The sequence below is a fragment of the Brachyistius frenatus genome, unplaced genomic scaffold (assembly GCF_029030835.1).
Source record: "Brachyistius frenatus isolate BFR_SWC_R1_liver_20210118 unplaced genomic scaffold, ASM2903083v1 Contig_210, whole genome shotgun sequence".
In the NCBI taxonomy this organism is placed as follows: domain Eukaryota; kingdom Metazoa; phylum Chordata; class Actinopteri; family Embiotocidae; genus Brachyistius; species Brachyistius frenatus.
In genome coordinates this window covers 105,001-128,775 of record NW_027210809.1, presented here as the reverse complement: position 1 = coordinate 128,775, position 23,775 = coordinate 105,001, and the positions used below count along the sequence as shown (strand labels likewise).

Here is a 23,775-nt window from a genome sequence, read left to right as displayed (position 1 = left end):
TGTAAACCAGTTTCCATTCAGATTTGTTTACAGTCGGGTCTGATGGCGGTAATGTATCCCTCCACACACACACACACACACACACACACACACACACACACACACACACACACACACACACACACACACACACACACACACACACACACACACACACACACACACACACACACACACACACACACACACACACACACACACACACTTATCAGATTGAAGTGACTTGACTGAGTTTCCACTTCCTCTACAGACAGCAGAAATGTTTCCAAACAATTTGTTTTATTTGAATATATTTTTAATCAACAAGTTTAATTGATTGATTGAAGCTCTTGTATTTGTATATTTACGAACTGAGCGGGAAAAATATAACAGACGTCGTAAAGTTAGCTACGCATTTTTACCATCAAGGCAAGCAGTTGTTGTTTCAGCGTAGCGGGTGGGCGGAGCTAACGTAACAGGCTTCAACTGATGTCACACAGGTGACACTCTTTAGATGTCTGGGAAACGGAGTCCAAAAACTACAGCTGCAGTTACCGCTCATCACCACAGGTGTCGCCAAAGACAACAAAACTATTATGACTTGTTCTGAAGTTTTACCAAACCGTTGACTCTGTTACCGTTTACTTTCAGCTGCTTCGACACTTTTACAAGTCAAGAACCTCGTTTAAGAATCTGAGTTTCAGACCAACGACCCGTCCGGGTACCTTTGTTCTCTGCTGTCTGACTCCTCCTGAATCTGAGAGAGATGTCGAGCTCCCATAATGCCCTGCAACACACACACACACACACACACACACACACACACACACACACACACACACACACACACACACACACACACACACACACACACACACACACACACACATGAAGGATAGAGTGTCAGTTAATTACATGTTTCTCAGAGGACAGATGGGAACCTGGACAAGGAGGAGAGACAGATTCCCCCCCGACGACAGTTACCGTGGTGACAGGAGACATCTGTCTGTCAGTCTTGTGGGCTGACAGATGACACCGCCGTGCACACACACACACACACAGACAGACAGACAGACAGACAGCTGAGTAGAGATTAGTTACCTGTATCGGCTCGGGAACGTTACACCTGCTCTTCGTTTGTTTTGTGCGATCAATGATTTACCAACGGTCCAATCAAATGAACCCAGCGGGAGTCCGTCCGGTCCTGAATGACTCTGTTTGTTACCTCCGAGGCTACAAGTCTGAAGAAAACAAAACTCACCTCCGTACAAACGGTCGGGTTTTTCTGCTAGAACAATGAATGAAATGTAATAAACTATTATCATATTTAACTATTTATAAAATCACGAGTCGTAACGGCAGCAGATCAAAATCAGTCAAAGTTGTACTGAAATTTTAATCCAAAATGTTTACTACTTTTAACCCACTCACCAAAATTACAACAGGTTTAAAAGATACTTTTATTGATTACAGACTAACTTCACATGTATAGCTTTTAAATTATCAATGATCTCGAGAATTTACATTTTAGGTTTAAAGAAAAGACTTTACCCTTCATGTGATCCTTAATGTGATATGTGTGAATGATTTGAACAGCGGTCGTTGTGATACCCTCCAGACCTCAACCTCATAGCGACACGAAAAACTCAGTTATATTCTTCAAAAATAAACATAATATAACTGAACTATATATATTTTTTATCATTCAAATGATGCATTTGCTGAAGAACATTAATATAGTTTAACATCCAGTTTCTAAACATAAAATCTCACAATTCCAGCATCAAGGAGTTTAGTTTACTTTGATAAAAATATCCATTCACATAGAGTGAAAACTGATTTTGAAGTATTCTGGTTTTAAGAGCTAATAACTTATTTTTGGCCATAAGGGAAATTGTCCTTCTTATTTTCAGAAGTGCATTTTTCTAGATATTAAAAGTGAGAAATATTTATGTAAAACAACAAGTTTAAATCCTCCAACTGTGCAGATACTTACATTTTGCTGCGCGTCCATCTCTGTCCTCCCGACCGCTCGGTTTTGTTTCCGTCCTGCAACTTTACCTTGGTCGCTGCAGCTGAGCCGTTTGACTCGGACACCTCCTGAGTTAGTTGGTTCTGCTGCACCTCCTCCACCTGAATAAGTCATCAGTGTGTTCAACTGAGAGAGTTCACGTTTACTCTCCCAAAATTTCTGTCCATATACAACCAAATTTTGTTGTCCTACAATTTATTATTAAATAAATTATTCCCATGAACATTGACAGGTGATGATACAACAGTTATGGAAGTTGTAAAAAATAAAGGCAATAGGAACAAATTCCCAAGACGAAACACACAATACGTCACGATTCATCTTTTTATCATTTACCATTTAACGTAAACACTTAAAGTGCGTAATACACCCATCGGTCCACTAGAGGGCACCGTGTCAGTGTCACGTTTGGCCTAGCCACTGGGCGGTAGAAGTACACGCATGTATAACACAGAAATTCCAAGTTGAAAAATTCTAGCGTTATTCTCGGAATTCACAAAATTCTCCAAAAGTTAATTTTAAATGATTTTTTCACTTATTATTTAGCAGCAAATAAAGGTAATTGCGATAATTAAAAACTATGACAACCACATCAAAACACTTAATTGTGGTCGCTCCAGCTCAGGAACTTTCCAGGTCGTGACCTTTCGTAGCCGACCACTTCTTTTCCAATGAACCCTCGTCACAGCTTGATATGACTTTATTTTAATAGTTTTACAGGCATAAGAAAGTAAGAAAAAAATTAAATTCGAGGCAGAAAACTAATAATTTTGGACATCAGAAATGTTTCCTTTTTTCCCCACTGCTGAGGATCATCCTCTGCCATATAAATTTTGCTATTTGTCTGAATCGAAGTCACATTAAATCGTACGTCTCACCGCTGACGTTAGAATAATAATCTTAAAATCTGTACAACGTGGGATGTTGTTGAATTCATCTCTTCATCAGTTGAATCTTGTGCTGTTTGCGTCAAGCTTTACGAAGCAGGAAAGACATGAGAGTGAAACACATTAAATAACTGAACATCAAAGAAAATATTGTGACTGATCTGAGCAACTGTCCCTGCTGACTGTTTTTGGAATTACATTTTCTCATTTCACAATAAAAATGTATTTGCAGCTTTTTCTGAAAAAACCCCCAAATAAAACAAAGGAGGAATTTATCAGCGTCATCTTTGTGTAGGAAAAGAAAATATTTAATGTCTAAAATTTATAGTTTCTTTGTCTTTGAATGTGTGTCTAAAAGTCCGTGCAGCGTCGGTAGAAGTGGAAATGGTATTCTGTAAAGAGCGCCCCCGCGTAGTGGCGGACAGTACTGCAATCCGCTTGACCCTGGAGAAAGACAAGAAAAGCACTTATATCAATATCGTAAATACGATCAACCACAAGGTTCGTAATATTTTAGTCAATTGATTTCCATGATTTTGAACCAATATTTTTTTAGCCGGGTCCGTACTTTTTAAAATAGAGGAAAGTTCGGAGAGTGCCATATCGTATCGTTCACGATGTTATCGGTATCATTTTTAGTATAAAAAAACCCAAATCGGAATATTATCAATATTCTGACTTGTTGACGTAATGATATCATACGTGTCTAATGCACAGCAACTGACTCACTGAGTTACCGTCGTGTCGGTAAATCTTTTCACAAATGTTCTCGGTAAAAGCGAAACAATCTGAAGTAGATTAAAGTAGAAAAAGTAGACTTGTTTTCAGAAGCTTGCTAACTGTTGTGGAGATCTAAAGTAAAGACCTAAAATTGAAACACCAAAGATTGGTTTATATTTTCTTTTACATTGTCATTTGCAAGTGCCTGAAGAAAAACTAACATAGCATTTTTGTGTTTTTGTGTTTGAAAAAAAAAAAAGTGTCTTCTGTCTCTGCTCATAAGGATCCATAACTGGTGAAATGTGTTTTTACGTCAAATGAAATAGAAATTAAAAAATGTTTTTTGTTTCTTACAGCCACTGTGGAGCGGAAGTTGTAGGTGCTGTGATGAAGACGAGCCACGTGAAGAGGCCACTCGTGTTCCCCCTGAAAGAAACAGACAAACACAAAGATCAGTTTTTACCTGTTATTCACCAAAGCCTCTATTTCCTATAAAAACAATACGTCTGTTGAGACGCAGCAAATATTAAAAAAACATTAATCTGAAGAAAATTCATCTGTTTTCATGATCGATTTTTCTCCAAAACCTAAAAAAACTAAACACTTTGAAAATACACTAAAATATAAGATTAAAAAAAAAACAACCTGCAAATTTCCACCTGAGTAGCCTGAAATGTTTTACACTCAAACAATGACTCAACGGATTCCTTTATTGTAAAAAAATAAAAAAAATAAATTTGAATTTATTTTTCAGTCAAACGACAAACTGTTTTATTTGAATAACGACACAAAAGACATTTCAAGTTTTGAAGTTGGATCGTTTCTGACCTTAAAAAATGACCTTCAAATTAAAACTACGTAGAAACGGGAAGCGTCCCGCGTTCAGCGTGAGCAGTGATTAGCACGTGGTGGTCACGATGTGAGGAAAACCCTGCAGCTTGTTCATTATTCATCGGTGTTTCCCAACACGTCCTGCATTATTCAGGCGTCGGCGGACTGGAACCTCACTGACCCTCAAACAACAAGACGTAGTAGGAACCCGAAGCGCCTCCTTCAAACGTCATCACAACAAACCTCCTACAGAGCCGGACGGTAACCCGTCGACCCGGCGAGGACCAAACCACCATTAAAAACTCGTTTGTTACTCGATGAATCATTCACCCAAACGTAGTGAGTTCACATCGGCCATGTTTGAATGATGTTGTAAGCTGACAAATAACGTATCGTAATATTGATTTACACACTTAAATATTTACGTACTTAAGATGTCCTAAACCACGACGACTACCTTTATTTTCTACCGTAAAGAGGCTGTAATTCTTATAAACATTCAGTTGTACATTCATGGCTTCACCCCAAAAAACTTCCTGTATATTTAATGGATTTAAATCAACCATTTTTACACGTTTTTATGACTTCTTTTTAAATTTTTTTTTAAAGAAACCATTAAATTGACTGAAAACCAGGAAAATAGTCAAACAAAGGTAAAAAACCAAACCTGCATTAAAAAGGCACTATTTGATTTGAACCCATGAAGTGTGCGGTTGTTTTGTGGACCTCTACCTGTGTGTTTAACGGGTATCCGCTGGCCGTCACCGTGTTTCTGTCCAGCAGACTGGAGCAGGCTGCTGACTCATCAAAACTGCACAGATGGACCACCAACAGCTCCGTAGAGCTGAAACAAAGATCACAAAAACAATAACAAGGAAATCTACATCAGAAACATTTTGTCATGTTTTTTAGGTCGTTCTCCAAAACAATCTTAATATCTGTCAGAAACAGCTTCATTTAATAATGTTGTTTATGTGTGTAAGTGTAGAACATTTAAATAACAGGAGACGGAACAAATGTGATCCGTGAAGGTCGACGTTAGCAAACTCTACAGCTACATGCAAGCTACGAATATTTGTCCGTCACATTTTTTATTTCCAGTTATCACCTTTTGTTGATGTCTACTGCTTGTTTACAGTCCATGTTTTCTCTACACTTTTTATTAGCTATAATCTACTCAGTTAAAAATATCTTTCAGAATTTAGGCAATTTTTATTTCACGACATTTTCACTAAATCGTTTCGAGTCCAAACGATAAAAATCTCTGCGATAAAGTCCGTATGTCAGTCAGTTCTTACTTCATCAGCAGAGTGACTCTCATGTTGACGGGAACAAACTGGCTGACAGGAACTCTGTAGACGTATCGACCGGGCCTGAAGGAAATACACTCGGTTGTAGCTTTTCTTTAAGCCTGATTTTTACATTTTATTTAACACGATTAGTAAAATAAAACCAAAAACCAAAGTCTCCAGTCTGTCCTCACTCACCCACATTCGTCTCTCAGGCAGTATTTGCTGTCAATCACTTGCTGGTTCTCTTTGATCCTGAATGAATGGATGGTTGTGTTCGTCCCTGACAGAAAACAAATCTGATTGAACAACGTGCGGAGACATTTTCTTATTGTTCAGTTTTCCATCCCAACAACAACAACAACGAGCTCTGACGAAGGCGGAGTCGTTGGCACGGAGACCGTGTCCAGTGTTCACGCTGTCGAGTTGATGTTTAGAGGGTAAAGATGGGAGGGAGGTTCTGTTGTCGTCCGCAGTCACGCTGTTTACTAAAATATACGACGGTAATTATGTGTCATGAATATATCAAATACAAAAGACACCAAAGTCCTATAAAAATCACAGAAGAAGAAGAAATCTCAAGAAGTGGAAATAGAATTGCACTTGATACCATTTTTTGCACCACGACGGAGGTTAACAACTATTTTTGCAATATTTTAAGTTTGGGCATAAAAACATAGATCAAAACAACCTGATACTGTCCGGCTAGTAAGTAAAGTTTAGCAAAATCCTACATTTTATGTAAATGTATTGAATCTACTCGACAAAACTCAGTTTATTTAATTAAAGCCTCTGAAATTTGCAGATTTGGTCGACGTTAAATTAAATCAGGTGTTGAGTTAAAAATCATAATGTGAGGCAAAAAGTGCAACAAGCCTTTTCTTTTAAGTGATGTTTATATTGGATTACATTTTTTTTAATTTAACTTTGTGACTTTAAATGTCTGTTTAGGTTAAACATGTATAAAGTGAACACTCACAGTCTCTGGCGCTTTTCAGCTTGCGATAAAGTTCTTCTTTTTTTCTTTCTGTGGAGCAAAAACACCAAATCAGTGTTTCAATCATGTCCAACCATGAAAAGAGGGAGCAGGCCTGTGTGTGATATCTTTGATTTAATTGAACTAGAATTAATTTATTTGTACTCCAGTTTATATCCATGTGTACGTATAAAGGAGCACTGCACAGTGAGCTGCTGTCACCTGTAATATCGGACATCTCAGTTGATTTGGTGGCGGTGATGTTGGAGTCGGTGCTGCCCCCTGCTGGTGGAGGGCAGCAGTACACTTTATCACAATACAACAGGTCACAGAAGTCCACGTCCGGAGGCCAGGTTCCCAGAGGACTGGTGGGCGGGACTATAATAAACACGTAGCAGTTACCGTTATAAAATAAATAAGCTCTTTAAACATTTTATTTAACGTAAACTGTTGTTAAATATACAACGTTCTTACATTTTTTTCAGGTTGAGCAGGAAACATTTTGATTTTCTCAAATGTATTAGATTAAACAATAACATCTATGTTTTCAGGTTGAAGTCAGGATGTCAATAAATGAATATGAGGTTACCTGTGCTGGTCCAGGCTGGAGTTTGTGGAGAGACCACGCTGCCGTTGCTAACGGACACACACACAAAAAAGTGACGTTGTTGGTAAAAGTGACAACTCCACACCAAATAATTTGTCTGCTTCAAAAGATAAAATGTGTTTTAATATCCCTTCAAATTAATAGAGCTACTACGTGGTTGCTAAAAGAAGGCACAAGGTCTTACTAGGTGGTTGCTAGGCGACTGTAGGGGGTTGTTGAAATGATACCAGGAAGTTGTGAGGGAGTAGCAACATTGTTACTCTTACGGGACTGTATCTGGACGTAACTGTAGTTATTGGTCGTTTCCATGGTGATTTGTGTATTTAATAGTGTTACTGTGAGGTTATAAAGAAAATAATAATGGTTTTCAGTGTTTTCTAGGTGTTATTTGGTGATCACGAGGATTTTACTTTGAGGATATGAATGTTTTCCCTTTCACAATAAAAGGTTTGGTTGCTTACCTGTTGCCGGGAAAGACGTCGAACTCTTTCAAATTTAGTAGATACAGAGCGGTGATGGCGATGACACTGCAAAACACAACATAAACACAACAAAATTTATTTCTAAACTCAATGTATGATTTTTTTTTTACAAAGAAAAACAGGAAGTGACGTCATGCCTCACCTGAGAGCCATGGTGGCCAGCAGGGTGAAGACGCTGAACTGGAAGATTTTACGCTGCAGACAGTGGCAGTATTTGTTACTCCGTCCTTCCTTCTGGACGTTCGCGGTCTTAGACGTGTCCGGACTCGATGGCGGCGACACGCTGCTTCGTTTCCTGTCGGAGAAAAAACCATGAGAAGGACTAGCTTTTATTCTGAAACCACTGACAGACCAAGTGGGTTTATTTCTGTTTTTTTTTTTACCAAATTCTGATTTTCATGCTCAATAATAATAAAATCTCAGAATCCTATTTAATACATTTTTTTTTACATTCTTACATTTTTTTTAAATACAACAAAATGATTGTTTCACTGGTCAAGTAGTCCAATAAAAGAGTAGAAAAATAAGTAGCACAGATTAAGCCCCCCAAAAAAGCTCCTTAAATAAATTCATGGTGTCCAATTTAGGAAAAAAATTCAAATATTTTGTGATAACAGAATATATTTTATCACCACTTAACACACCTCCATGTCTTAGTCTGTGACCTTGAGTAAAGTTCAGAGGTTGTTTTGCAAAGAAGCGAATTGACTGTACTTCAAACCTCGCTGCAAACATTTCCCATCATACATTTCAATGAGCTGAATAAAAAGCACAAAACTACAAAAACCGACCAGCTCGGTGCTTCATAAATGTTTTCTTTCTTTAAGTGTCTGTACAGACTCTTCGTTCACACCCGCAGTAGCCTTCAGAAACTCGGTCGTCCTTGACCTGCGATTTTTTTATTGATGCACTGATAACAGTGTAGTCGCCGTTATGCAACACACACACACACACACACACACACACACACACACACACACACACACACACACACACACACACACACACACACACACACACACACACACACTTGTCATCAGTACTTTTCCAGGTTGCTCTTATACTTCACAGACTAACCTCTACTGCACGTAGCCTCTAGGGGGCAGAATAACTGTGATATTAACGTAAAAAAGAACAAAACTATTTCAGCATCTAAACTGACTGATCTGGACATTTATAAGTATATTATTAAAATCTTTAAACTCCTAAAGCTAACCAGCTAATAAAATAATTTCTAAAGTGCTGCCCCTAGTGGATGTTAGCTGGTTATCTACCGAACATGACAATTAACTGAAAATAATCTAACCAAGTCTTAATATAAAAAAAAAATCCCTGAATTTACCATACTCGAATGAAGCAAATGAATTGACAGGCGGATAAATAAAGAAAGGTACCCCATCGAGCGCAGGCTGCCCGTCAGGCTCTTTAGTTTGGCCAGTCGGCGGTTCCAGACCTCCAGTTCATTGATTCGTGTCTCCAGGTCGTCGGTGAGCTTCGACAGCTGCTGCACGGCACCGATGTTCTCCATGAAGATCTGCTCCTGTAGGAGGAAGAAGAGGAGCATCAGCGAGACGAAAGACTGCTGAAAAAAAACAAACGGGAGTTTTTGGAAAGGCCGCAGAGTTCGGACGACAAGACGACTCGGGTAGCTCAACGGCAAATTTTTAGACTGTGGCAATTTTGTGAGTTTGACAACTGTTGAGTCTTTACGGTCACGTAATGCCGGTTATGAACCTGAACGAACGCTCGACTCAAACTGGTGCTGACAGCAGCCAAGTACGCCAAAGAAATACCACCAAAGTCTGACTCGATGATTCATTGGGAAATACGTTTGGAATTAAGATCCGAAACAATTTAGTCAATTGACAGAAATCCAAGAAGCTAAAAACGTCTTCAGTCTCAAGCTTCTCAAAATGTGTCGATTTCGCAATTTCTTCTGTTTGTCAAATTCAAAACGAGAACGCCATAAACACAACAACCGTCTACGGTTCAGGAAGAACGACGGAGGATCTACCTTGTCCACCATGAGGAAGTTATGGATCCTCTCTCCGTCCGAACACGTGACGTCTCCGACCTCCTTCACCGCGAACGGCAGCAGCTCCTTCACCTCCTGAGCTATAAGACCTAAAACATCCCACGATACTGCCGTTTATTAAACAATCAACAATCCGATGATCCTGATGAACTTGACCTGAAGACGCCTTTATGAGCCTCAACACTTAGATCGAAGTGTCGCAATGATGAGTGGCAGCACCTGTCTGGTGGGTGTGGTCTATCCCCATGGTGGAGGCAAACTCCGGCTTATAATCGAACTCGACGATCCTCATCTGAGTGATTCTCTTCAGCTGCTGCTCGGAGTCAACCTGCCAACCAAACAAAGGGACGGATTTGTGGTGATTTTCAAGAGGCCTTAAATAAATGTAAAAAAATTTTGTCCTCATAATTAAAGTATTTCAGTGACATTCATTCATCGTCTCACCTCCTGTATGTTCTGCTTGGCGCGGCAGTCTGACGGCTGCATGACGGCGCCCATCACCTTGGCGTTACCGCAGACGACCAACGCCTCGTCTGGGGAGTCGGTGTTGACGCCAACTCGGCCGTGACAGACCACGACGTCCTGCGCCGCCCCGCGCTGCCACAAGGTGTCGCCATCCATCTCAAACTGACCCGGATTAGACGCCTTAGGGAGGGTAGACGTCACCTTAGAGATATGTCCTCTTTCTGGGCTTTAATGTGTTCTAAAACAGTTTGATGCATCGTTTGATTTGATTATCGATCGTTACCCTGACGACGATTCCTTCCGACACTAGAGCCGTAAGGAGGAAAGTCTCCTCTCCGATTGCGGCGTACAGACCAACCACCATCTGGAAATACCTGCAGAAACACACTCACAGTTAATGCGTAGCTCTTTCTCCACGTTCGTGCGTTCAGTCTTCTGCTCACGCACCTCTGATCGGGGTTGGGTTTGCCTTTCTTCCTCATGTTGTTGGCCGTCGTCTCGCTGAAGTGCAGCCGGCCGAGCGTCACCTTGGTTATTTTGCCACCTGGCAGATTAACCCTGGAAGATCATAATTTATCGTTTTTAGACCAATTTAATACTTATTGAACTAATGCAGTTCAAATGAGAAAAAAGCTGCTGTTTGTAAATACTGTGATTTCCCAACGTCACTGTTTCTGTAGTTATTGCTCTCAGAGTTGTTAGTCAGCAGAAACTAAAGTTTATTGCCTAAAAATGAGAAGCTTTCAGAAAGGCTTTCTCAAACTTTGACCTGATAACACAGTTGGACCGTTTTCAACTGACGTCCAATGAATTATAACTTCAAGGCAACTGTTGTAACTGGTCATCAGTCGGTACTCTTACTCAGTTACCTACCTGACCGGGTGGAAGGGCCTCTTGCTGCGGTCCGGTTGCGACTGCTCAATGGTCACCAGGTGGTTCGGAGTTTCCAGCTGTGAAGATGAGGTACAGATATCTAACAGAGGAATACTGCAATGAAGGATACTGAAGCCCCCTTTTCCACTGTGCTTTTTTGGGGTTTTCAATCGGGCAAAAAGGTTGTGGGATCGTAAATGGTATTACTTTTGGTATCACCTTCGTCAAGCTTCCAAGTAAGCTGAAACTAAATGGTAATGTAAAAACAACACGCCTGACCACTGACTGGTTTGAGGGGAACTATCGCCAGACATCTAGACCGAGATGTCCTTCACAAACTGATAACAAGCCGGCTGCTTTTAATTTAATGCTTTGGAAAAACACCACCTGGTTGGAGGGTGGATCAGAATCACTTCTAATCTAGATGTGGTGTATTTTGTTAAATAGCCACAATCCATTCCAAGAGTCCGCTGGGTTCAGTTGAAGGTGGACTAAAAGGAGTATAAACCTGGCTCGCCAGTCACTGCAGTTGTTGGTCAATGAATAGCAACGTCCTCCTGCTTCCTGTGTTCACGCTAACCTTGGCTCAACTTGTCCTGTCCTTGGTTGAGATCAGAGAATCCCGTACGCACCTTAACCCCGAACACTTTTATCAGGAAGTGGTCGACCTCCCGCAGTCCGCTGGGCGTTCTGACGTGTTGCGGCTCTGCGGTCACGCCGATGTGAACGGTGACCTGAAAGTGATTCTTCTTCTGGCAAACGAAGGACTCGTCAGCGGCGGAGTAGTTGAAGCCTTTATCTGTGTCCACGTGGTAGGCTGGAGGAGACCTAAAACAACAGAGACATACCAATCCTGCTGACCTTTATAAAGGGGGATCGCGGTGCAATGAGGTCCAACAGAGAAGAAACTCTCGACAACACCTGACCAGAATTAGAAAACGCTGATTCGGCTGTACTCACAGCGTCTGGTAGCTGCCGTCGTAAAAAGTGCTCCACTGTTCTGGACTGTACTGGTTCCATGTCAGCAGCTGGTAGGAACCCGGAAACGGTCCGCCGACGCCGCCACCGAAAGTCCCATCGGCCTCGCAGCAGGATGCGTCGATTCCCGCCGACGGTTCCTCAGACTCAGACCGCCGCCTCTTCTTACTGTCCGGGGAGCTGAAGAAGGACGAGACAGATTCAGAGCTCTCAAACCAAACAGACGATCACCGGCGCAAGTTTTGAGTCTGATTCTTCGTCATGTGATTCTGATTTCCTGGTGAAGAACTTCACAACCTCGAAGGGAACTTCTGTTTCCATCTTGGTTAAAGACTGATTTTCCAGTACTAGACCTTGTTACTAAAAATGCATCTCAGAAGTCTACCGAAAGGTTTTAAGTACCTTCCTCAAATATTTGAAGTCCCTACTTACAAAATATTTCTTCGGACGGACATTTACCCTCTTGGTATAGTTTTTTTAATTTTTTTTTAAAGGTGACTTGTCTGTTTACCAGGTGTACAGCGTGGAGGCGGAGCCTAGCAGGGGGTTCGAAGAGGTTGAGGGTACGTTGTGGACGATGCCGGGACCGGCGCAGGGTGCACCGTAGCTGTTTGCTGGAGGGACGGGTGGAGAAGGAGGTGTGGGCGGGGTGTAAACCTGCGAGCCGCCGTCTCGACTCAGGTAGTGTTGGTGCTCAGGTGAGTGGTGTGTGTGCTGCTGCGGATGGGCGGGTGGACCGGGTGGGGCGGGTGGAGTCCCAGACTTTATGTAAGTGTTTGTGAAGCCTAAACCGCAGAGCTGATTGTGGGTCAGCAGGTCGGGGTGGGTGGGGGTGGAGCCTCCATCCTTAAAGCGACAGGACGAGGACGAGGCGGACCGGCTCGCGGGTTGAAACGCTTCCTGGTTGGTGTGATGGTTGAACCAATAGGACGGCTCGTAATGGAGGTCTGCCAATTAGAAAAAGAACACCGCTCACACCCACTTTATAAACTGTTTATCGCTCTATTTCCAAATTATTTGTGGTACGAGAGTGGATGACGGGCTACCTGGTATCTGAGCGGGCGAACACGCCTCTGAGCTCGAATCAGGAGGCGACTCTGGGAGCATGCTGGGAAAAAAAACAAGGACAGAAAATACACAACCTGACATGAGCGACTTTGAGTATGTTTTTTTAATGTTAATCCTGCAGGGAGCTTCTTGACCTGATAACCAACTGGGTCAATGCTGATTTTGATAAATGTTATAAGAATGTGTGTGTAGAGAAATTACTGCTACTACTTTATATGTCCTGTAAAACATCAGGAAACAAACACAACAATACTAAACTTACTCTATCTTTGATAAAGAAATGTTAACCTTTGAACTTTATTCAAACCTTATTACTGATGTTCTTCATTTATCAGACTGATTATATTGATCAATAAACCATCACAGAGAAGAATGAGGAGTTGTTGTTTTTTGCATGAATCAAGCTCCAATAAAATAATTCCCTACAAGCAAAATAGTTTTGTACGAGACGTTTGTAAGAATAGAATTGAGGGAAAAAGACCAAAAATAGCTCCTGCAGAAAGGACTTAATAATTAACTTATTAATTACTTTTAATTGCTTTAATTACACATTAAAAAAGAGGTCGCTAACAGCAGTTTCCCAGCACATAAACCTGGCTACAGTTTTCTCTCTTGTTGCCCAAACTTCTTCTTCAGGACGAACTAGTTCATTTATTGGCTGATTCACACAACTAAACTTCACTGTAAACTTGTGGCTGTCTTATTAATACAATTTTTCACAGTGAAAATATGTGTGTGAATCTTACAAGCTGCTGGGGTCCATGTCGTTGCTGAGGTACTGCTCCAGGATGCTCGTATCCACGGCGACCGAGTTGTCCAACACACCACTCACATCCTGCCCTGCACACACACACACACACACACACACACACACACACACACACACACACACACACACACACACACACACACACACACACACACACACACACACACACACACACGGTGATCAATAACTGCTGATGTCAACCACCAGAGGCAGATATGGAAACAGATAACAGACTGTGGTTATGGTCTGTTGACCTACTGCCAGGAAGTGAGATTGTATTTTAGGAATCAGAATGAAAGTATTGATTCGGAAATCATATAAAAGTGAGAGATTGAACCGTGATGAACCGCTGGAACTTCCTCGAGGACCAAAACCACCTTAAGTACTACAACCTTTTTAAGGCTTGAACATCCTCAAGAAACCTGGGACCGTCTTAAAAATCAGAAAAACCCTGTGAAGGACTTTCGTAAGGACCATTTGAACATCTCTGAACACCCTTGGATCCTCCTAAAAGACCACGAAAACCTTTTCATGGACCTCTGGAACCATTTTATGACTCACACCAGTCACTTCACGAGCCTCCTCAGGTGTCAGCCACTTCAAGATACGGGGGAACTACGTCAAGGACTGTAGAAGATCTTCTGAACTTACCAAGAGACCGTAAGAACCACCTTAAGGGTCAACGACAGTCCCTACAAGAGACAAGTCAACAGTCAATGTCTTTATGGGCCACTAATACTACCCCAAGGACCCCAGAACCGTCTTAATCATAAGAACCTTGGGATGAATCCCTGGCACTTTCGTGAGGAACATTTAAATATCTTCAACCGCCAATGGATCCTCCTCGAAGACCACCATTGACCTCTAGAACCTTCTTATTGACTAACACCAATCACTTCGAGAGATCTTGAACCTCCGTAGGATCAGTCGCTTCAAGAAACCCTGAGACTCCATCAAGACCGACGGAGCGTGTTCTGAACATTTTGAAAGACCATAAGAACCACCTGAAGAATCCCAAGAACCTCCTGAGAGTCAACAACAGTCACTTCAAGAGTCAACTACTTCAAAGGCAACTCAGTTCTCCTCAAGGACTCTGGAACCTCTTTGGGGGAGACGACTAGAACCACCTCAAGAGACCCTTGAACTTTCCTAAAGACCACTAAAACCACATCCAGGACCCCAGAACATCTTCTGAACATCCTGAAAGACTGTATGAACCACTTCAAAGGTCAATGAAGGTAGTCAACGTCTTAAAGGTCCAATACAACGACCTCGAGGATGACCCGAATCTCCTGGATGGTCTTCCAAACCTTGTTCTTCAACGGATTCTGTAATTTTCACACAAGATTCATCTTACCGCTGAAGAACTGCTGCAGCGCCTCGTTCTCTCCCAGGACCTGGAGCGGCAGCCGGCCGGGTTCGGGCTCCATGCTGCCCAGCAGGGGGCGCTGCAGACAGGGGGAGTGGAGACGAATCAGGAAGGGCCCCCGGCTGGACCTCCTGCAGGGCCGGAGATACCTACGCTGACACAATAAACAGAAACATTAATTATTAAACAAGACTTTTCAAGAGAAATGTGAATTAACTGAAGAACGAAACTCCACGAAAGCTGAAAATCCCCCCCCCAGAAAAACAATTCAAAAGTGTCTGATATCTTCACAACAGCTGCATATCGTGGTTATCGGTGAGAGCAGAAAGGTTTATGATGCTGAAATAATGATGCAGAGTTCAAGGTTAAAACCCCTGAACACATGTAATAAAGAAAGATTAACTCAATTGGGGCAAAATCTTCGAGTCTGTCTTCGGAAAACATTGAAACGTGCGTAAAGCGTTCCGAAATTATTCATTCGGCCATTTTTTTTTTTTGTTCCTCCATAATAATTTTTTATATAATAATTATGGAGACATTTTTAGTTTCTTTTAAAGGTTTTCATCACCCTATTTAGAAATTGTTTCATTTATCAACAGCTGTTTTTTTCATGGAAAAAAAAAAAAAGTCAGATGGACTCGAGCGTTTTGTGGACCTCCATCGACCCCAACCTCCTCCCGGACACTCTGCTGTGTAGTTCATCGAGCCGTTGATAAAATTTTACCCAAACATAACGGAAAAACTATTTAGTGGTGTTATTTCTAGGGCACATTGATGAGCCCGTTGGCCTTCAAAATAAAATGTTAGTTGTGAAGTTGTTAGAAGAGGAACGTCGTCTGTCAGAGAAAGCTTGTTTTAACATAAATATTCATGGTTGATAAAATGATTAATTTATGACCCATTAGGCACTTTTGATTTTTGCTTTTGTGAAGTCTTATTTTGAAGAAAAAAAAAGCAAAACTAAATTGGGGGAACACAATGTTTTTCAATTTTTACTGAACTGTTATTGGATTTTTTTTCCGACTTTTCTAATGTATTCACACCTGAACTGCAGCACTGTTGATAAAATAACTGATAACTTCTCTTTAAACTGACTTAAATCTGCTCGACACATTTGTTCAAACACACCTGTGTGCGTCTCCAAGATGGCCGCCAGTCAGTTGCAACAATTTCTGACTTTATCCGACCTGCTCGGCCTCAGGTATAATCCATCTGTGAGGGCGGGTTTAGCTCCAGATTTTAGATCCTTAAAGCCTCTCCAAATGTCCAAAATATATTCCTTTTCTGTAGTTTTAGCCGAGAGAAAAATAATCCCTTTCGTGGAATAATTCCTCGTTGTTGTTTGTGGCGTCGGTGGATCGTCTCCGTCTGTCAGCTGGACTTTGAGCTTTGAACAGGAAAAGGTAAAACACATTCACACACCTGACGCAGGCATGAAGTCATAAAGCAGGCGGCCACACACACACAAAATGAGCCTTTCTTGAAATGTTATGATATTCGCTGATATTCATCGTACATAAACCAACAATGAAGAGTCCGATAAAGTTGGACGATATTTCTAATAATTACAAAACAACAGCAGAACTTATAAACTTCTAATTTCACATTTATAGCTGATAAGTTGTTAAAAAAATTCTGAAAGCTGCATTTGTTTAATACAGACTTCCGTTTTTGTTCATGGAAACAAACTGTAGGCGTCCACACAGCAGGGGGCGCTGCTGCACAGACAATGAGTAGCATTAACGTTAAAAAAAGTTTGTGTCAACTTCAGACGTGTAATTTAGATCAAATATATGAGTAAAATCACAATATATTAGCTAAATTTTACTTCTATAGTCTCCGCTGTTTCCAGGAACGCTAGAAAACACATCGCAGCTCGTGAACTACCAAAAACTCTCCAATGTCACAAGAGGGCAACGTTCATATGAGTTATTTTCTTGTACAAAGTAATTTTCCAATGGAAGATTTTTTTTTTTTGCTATTTAATTAACACATTTGACTTACTTTCCATCTTGCTGTAGAATTAATTGGCCAGCAGGTGGCAGTGGAGGCTTTTTCTTGAATGTAAATCAGTGTCCTTTTATTACTTCAACACTTACAGCCCATTGCTGCCAAAGTGTTACCATAAAAAAAGACATACGTTTTATCTGCTCTAATGTATATAAAAAAAAGGTAGATAAAACAGGTTTCATGAAGGATTCAGTGTCAAATCAGATCAAATAAAATGAAGCACATCAGGTGAGTCTCTGTGTCCAGCAGATGGCGACGTAGGACTGCAGTTTCTTTGGCAAAAGAAGTCCCTGATGGATGAAGGATGAGATGACTTCGAGGGCCCAACAAGACGACTGGAGGATCCACAGGACGCCGAAACATAAAAAAAAAACAGAAACACACATGAAGACAAAGAAGTGAAGCTTCGTTTTTTTCCCACCTCCTTTCAGTTTTTTATGGAAACTTGTGCTTTAAGAAACAGCAGAGATCAGTACTTTATGTTGTGTTTAAACTTTTGCCGATTTTGATCGCGGCAGATTGAAAGACATCGTTGGTACTTTTTGAAGTTTGGTTGGATGAGGTCGTCTCTCCGAGCCACCAGACTTCTTTGACAAAAAACAGTAATTTTACCCCCACAGGACTCGTGAGTTGCTGGTTCACTGCCTCCTCGATCGGTTTGCGTGTCTTCGGATCCGAACTGACGTGATTAAAATACAACAGATTAAGTTGCCTAACTGTTTACGGTACAAATCCATCAAAGAAGAAGAACAAACACCAGTTTCTACAGGAGTCAGAATGACGGAGAGGTCTGATCCGCCTCAGGTTGCGTGAAAGTCACCGAATACGATCGTAAATAAATTCACCTCAGCAGCAGCGAACGATGAGTCAGCGCTCTGGTTTCTTTGTTCTGGGTAATTGTGCGATTGTTTTAGAAATAATAAAAGTGTGACTCACCTCAGCTTAGTTGTCTTCATCCGTTGGATTTCATTTTTTTGAGGTGCTGATACAAAAGTTCAACAAACAAGTTACTGTAACAGTTGACTCACAGATGCAGGAAACTTCAAAGAAAACAGCAGGAACACATTTTAATGAACTTCTAGGAACCTAAAAAACCCAGAACCGCAACACCTGAAGCTGGTGATGGGATGTTTGCACAGGTGGGTCATCGGCGGGGACGGATGCCTGAATCAGATTACCAGGCAATAAAGAGCGAAAGGAAGTGAAGCGGTCAAACTGAAGGACATCTGCTAGTGCAGCGTCAACACCAAAGAAACGCAAAACGACACCGAAGAGACACGAGAAGACAGAAAAAACACGGGACAAAACCGAAGAGACGCAAGACCTCGTCGAAGGAACGCAAAATGAGACCGCAGCTTAAGACAACACCGAAGAGTCGTAAAACCAGACCTAAAAGTTGCGAGAGGATACCGAAGAGACGAAGAACAAACGCTGCGGTCTGAAGACGACACTGAAAAGACGCAGAGACGCAAAACGATATCGACGAGATGGACAACAACAGAGAAGAGTCCGGTCCGCGGTTTACGGGGACGAATCTGAATCCAGTTCTGCTGCAACGTGCTCGAAGGTTTCCAACTGAGGCTGTTAATAAAAGGTTCTTAGTAAAGTGCTCGCTGAGTGCTACACGTGTCCTCAGGTGGTCGAAACCTTCACGGACTCAGAGCTTCAGAGGCGATCCTCAGCATCACGATGTCAGCGGCTCGCTGTGATTCATCCGTCGGTGACGAACGGGCCGGCGTGACTCATTCGGGCTAAAAAAAGAGTTTCGAATTCAGACAATTACACAAGAGATCGGCTGCAGCTGAGCGCTCAGCGGTCGACAGCGGAGTCATCGGTCCACATCAACGGAAACGAGTCTGACGGAAGAGCGAAGGAGTCCTGATCTCTTTTTTTACGCCTCGGCAGCTTCCAGCATCGACTCCAAAAAGATTTTCACAAATAAAATGCCGTAAAAAAAGGTTGAGAATGAAATCTCAAGGCAGGTAAAAAAACACAAAACATGTGGACATGCTGTCGTGCTGGCCTTTGATGACGTCGTACTACGAGGCCCGTTTGTGGTTCCCAACGTTCATATTCGGGGTTGATGCTGGAAATCTGTCGGCGACGACTAGATGGTGTCAAAATTGGACGAAGTTCCTGTCGTCTGATAAGATTTTAAAGTACTTTTACTGTGATATTTAAGTCCAATTTGAATGCAGATCTTTTACTTTGGGTATTTTAAAAGTTTCGTACGGGTACTTATAAACTCATTGGAGCTGTAGTCAGTCCCATACTTTCAAGTCTCTCTTAAAATGATACTCACCTATATAACATTATGCTGTATTTACACTCAAACTGGTTTTGGTCACCGTAGTAATTCCTCTATTTGTTTCTGCCCACGAAAAAAAAAGAAGTAAAAAGGATTCGAAACTAATTTCAAGTTTCAGGTTGAGATGAAAGATAAAAGAAATAGACAAAAACCTCAAAGCAGTTTCAGCCACAGTTTTATTTATATCACAAACTAAAAACTTCACTCTGAATTTTACAAACTAAAATAACTTCAATATTGTACAAAAGTTTACAACAGGAAGAGAAGTTTGAACCATTCAGGTTTTAAACGAAGCTTATAAACGTTTTTGTTTTTTTTCAAAATTTTAAGTGCTGATCACAGAAAAATGTGGCAGTTAAACGGCCAGGTGGCGGACATTCAAACAGTCATGCTTACGCTTTACTTTTTTGTTCTGTTGCGGCATATGTGGGCGGAGCCAGCAAACAAGACTCCACCCACACTATTTTTTTTTCTTTAGCTAGTCAACGTGATAATCAAAAATGTTAGAATAAAAAAATACATCACAGTAAATGTGTTTTCACAAATTTCAAAAACCCCACTGGACAAACAGATCCACCTACTAACTTTTAACAGAGCTTTCGACTACATCTCATTGTCTTCTTCATTAGAGTTAAAAAAAATAAAATAAAAATCAACTTGCATTTTTCATGCCCACATTAGATTTGCGGAAAATCTCACGCAGATCGTGAGTTTGGACGTCGAGTTTGGACGACGGCACATGCAGACGCAAAACGTACAGATTTTAAGAGTTTGTAGTGAAAACAAAACAAACATGTTGAAAAAAACCGTATGGTTAACGTACCACCACTGAGATGTGACTTGGGATAAGGACAGATGGATAATAAATGTAAAAGTGTATAAATTTGTTTCTTGGATTTAATCCAGACACGAAATGCTTCCGATGACGAGCGTAAATGGGCCACAATGTACGTACGAACATTTAAAACATTATAAAACAAAACAGATTTCTCACAGTCTACATTTAAGAAAAAATAGGATTGTCACAGTAGCCAGTATTTACAACATTATGTACACACATAAACTGTATACGCACACACATACGGTCACATGACGGGTCCTTTATGTCCAGTAAATTCATTTTCTTTCTCCAACAAGGAAACTCTTAACTTCTGGTGATCTGAGCTGCTTAACGTCAGATTTTAAAGGTTTAAAGGTGCAATATGTAAAAAAATCAGGTTCCGTCTTGTAATACCACTTTGTGCCTTAAGAGGCAATAGTGAGTCACCGCGGCGTCCAGTTTCTGCAGTTTGGCTGAATTTTGTGAATTCTTGCACTAATGTTAACGAGTATTTTTTTTAAATACTCAATGTTTAGAAAGTGAGATTGGAAAGCCAGTATTGGATCGACTAAAAAACTATAGTGATCAGCTTAGCCTGCAGCTTACGTTATAGCAAGACCATAGCAGCAAAAAAAACCCACGGAAAACCATATATTGGGACCATTTGGAATGTTTTTTCATATGTTTTGTGGCGTCATCAGCTGCACTAACAATCGGCTTTAAATGGTCTCAACAATGTTGGAACACGTGGTTTTGTTTGCTACGCAAAATTAGGACGAGCTAATTTAGCTAGCTACATACAGATATTCCAACCGCTCTGAAGCGCATAAAAAAACCAGCTTACGATGCTTATGTTTGGCAAAGAGTTTCTGCCAAGAAGTAAAAGTACATTACTTTCATGGTCTGAGAGCAGATGAGACGCTACAGTGACTCACTGTCACCCCTTGTGGCGTGGGGTGGTATTACGACACGTAACAAGCCAGAACTAGCTGGTTAGCATGCTAACTTGAGTAAATATTCGTGCAACACAACACATAAATGTCTTGGACATGACTTCAAAATGCTATTTTTTCACATTTTGTAGATAATTTTTGATTTCATTTTTCATATTGGACCTTTAAACAGCATTTTTGGTTTGAAATGGAGCCAACAACAACTATAACCTCACGGTTTTTAGCAGCGTGGCCCTTTCATGCTAGCTGTATATTATTAGAAAGAGGAGACAGAAAATACTTTTGGCATTTCATGAGTTTGTTGCTTAGCAACAAAACAAAATAAAATTGTGTAACGAAATGAAAAAAAGGTCCAAAAGTTTTTGCATTTAAATTTTGTTTACAAACAGGCATCATTTTTAAAGGACCGCTTCTGTTTTCTTTTTTGCGGGTGTTAAAACATGAGCTTCAGCTGTTTTGTCGTCTGATTCCTGTTTTCAGGTTCGACTGCGTGACGAAACTCACACCGACGCTGCAGCTTTCACACGCTCTCGCAAAAACATGTGCTGTTACCGCCAGCGCCAACATTTGGTAACACGGAGATGTAAACTGTCGCATTTCAAAATAAGAGATGCTTCAATTTACAACCTTCATAATGCCTGTGTGTGTGTGTGTGTGTGTGTGTGTGTGTGTGTGTGTGTGTGTGTGTGTGTGTGTGTGTGTGTGTGTGTGTGTGTGTGTGTGTGTGTGTGTGTGTGTGTGAGTGTGTGTGTGTGTGTGTGTGTGTGTGTGTGTGTGTGTGTGAGTGAGTGTGTGTGTGTGTGTGTGTGTGTGTGTGTGTGTGTGTGTGTGTGTGTGTGTGTGTGTGTGTGTGTGTGTGTGTGAGTGTGTGTGAGAGTGAGTGTGTGTGTGTGTGTGTGTGAGAGTGAGTGTGTGTGTGTGTGTGTGTGTGTGTGTGTGTGTGTGTGTGTGTGTGTGTGTGTGTGTGTTAACAGCTGGGGATTTAACCAATCAGGGTCCGGCGGATTTTTAAAGTCCAGGTGTCCGTCTTCACCTCCTTTTTTTGTTCTGACGTTTTTCGGCTTTGCTGGACAGAAACAGTCAAAGATGAGTTGACGTACGGCTGATTTTTGGTGTATTTTTGTCGGATCATCTCTCGTCTCTGAAGCCTGAATTTTTTGTTAAAAAACACTGAACTCTCATTAAATATTGAATTATTTGTTGACAAACTGAAGGCGTTCAGATGGGATCAGCGTTATTTGATTGAACCCATCGTTCGGGATACGTTACGTAACAGACGTTCAAGCAGGACGAACCGAAAACAGAAGACGAATAAACGTCCATAAATCTGCCGAGAACTCAGTTCAGAAGTTGCCTGTGAATTATCACGTTTTTAAGTTTTTCCTCAGTATCTCAGTGATCCGGCGAGCTGAACGGATGTCTCTGGTTTCATTACAAACAAGAGCTGATAACTGATAATTCAGCTGCATTTAATGACACCAATTTTTAACCAAAGGTGAAAAATGACTCCTCGACCAGGTGCAGGTTATATTAAAATCACTCTAAGAAATAAGTCCGGTCTGAATGGGGCTTTTGTCTGAACACGTAAACAGTAAATGTCGGACCTGTCCGTCTCTGTGATCACGAATACCGTTTTTTTTAACGCTCGGAAAAACCTTTACATCACGTAATTTTTACAGCCAATCAGGAGCCTGTTTGATTCTCAGCCGTGTACGGTGGCCCGTTGGGGCCAATTTTCAGATATGAATCTTTTTGTCAGGTGAGAACTTTTTCATGTGTTTAGTGACACGGAGCGACAAACGCCACCGAATGTCGTGTCTCGCTCCGTCCTCTTCCTCGCCCCGCCTCCTCTTCCTCGTCCTTCACGCCTGCGACGACCACCAGCGCCTGCGTCGAGTCACACGACTGTTTCTCCGCGTCCTCGTCGTACGTCGAATCCAGCTCTCCCGGCCTCGACCTTCCTCCTCCTCCTCCTCCTCCTCCTCTTTCCTTCCCTGTGCAGCTTCGGCACCAGCGTGGCCCCGCAGGTGCGTTTGACCAGCGCCGCCAGCTCCTCCCTGGCGAGCGGGTTGAAGAGGAGGTAGAGCAGCGGGTTGACGCAGGCGGGCAGCGGCGCCACGAGCAGCAGGACGCCCTTCGCCGCCTCCGGCCCGGCGGCGGGGAGCCGCAGCAGCGAGGAGAAGGAGAGGAAGGCCACGGGGAGGTAGAGGAGGCAGTCGGAGAAGAGCAGCCAGGCGACGTGCCGGGTCAGCGCCGCCTCCTCCTCCGAGGCGGGCGGAGCTTTGTGCGCCCGGCAGTAGAGGCGAGTGTAGGCGAGCGTCATG

At 41.8% G+C, this 23,775-nt stretch overlaps 2 protein-coding genes across 2 annotated transcripts in view; both read right to left on the bottom strand.

Annotated features, from left to right (window-relative positions):
• Nucleotides 1-2,213: 2,213 nt before the first annotated feature.
• Nucleotides 2,214-16,556, bottom strand: LOC138633140 (myelin regulatory factor-like protein). Its single transcript, XM_069719203.1, has 24 exons — nt 16,489-16,556; nt 15,349-15,514; nt 13,969-14,062; nt 13,201-13,262; nt 12,666-13,101; nt 12,137-12,334; nt 11,809-12,004; nt 11,177-11,253; nt 10,751-10,861; nt 10,587-10,677; nt 10,283-10,483; nt 10,058-10,166; nt 9,818-9,927; nt 9,198-9,343; nt 7,946-8,098; nt 7,783-7,848; nt 7,304-7,350; nt 6,937-7,092; nt 6,718-6,765; nt 5,937-6,021; nt 5,748-5,822; nt 5,182-5,293; nt 3,973-4,044; nt 2,214-3,342 (listed from the first exon to the last, which is right to left on the bottom strand). The coding sequence occupies exons 2-24, from the start codon at nt 15,419-15,421 to the stop codon at nt 3,250-3,252; spliced, it is 2,811 nt and encodes a 936-aa protein (XP_069575304.1). The 5' UTR covers nt 15,422-15,514; nt 16,489-16,556; the 3' UTR covers nt 2,214-3,249.
• A 4,787-nt stretch (nt 16,557-21,343) lies between these two features.
• LOC138633151 (leucine-rich repeat-containing G-protein coupled receptor 5-like) overlaps nt 21,344-23,775 on the bottom strand; it is a 28,718-nt gene continuing 26,286 nt past the window's right edge. The window contains 2 exon segments of the mRNA XM_069719227.1: nt 21,344-23,443; nt 23,445-23,775. The exon segment at nt 23,445-23,775 is cut by the window's right edge and continues 199 nt beyond it. Of these exon segments, the coding sequence (XP_069575328.1) occupies nt 23,231-23,443; nt 23,445-23,775 (544 nt within the window). The 3' untranslated portion in view covers nt 21,344-23,230.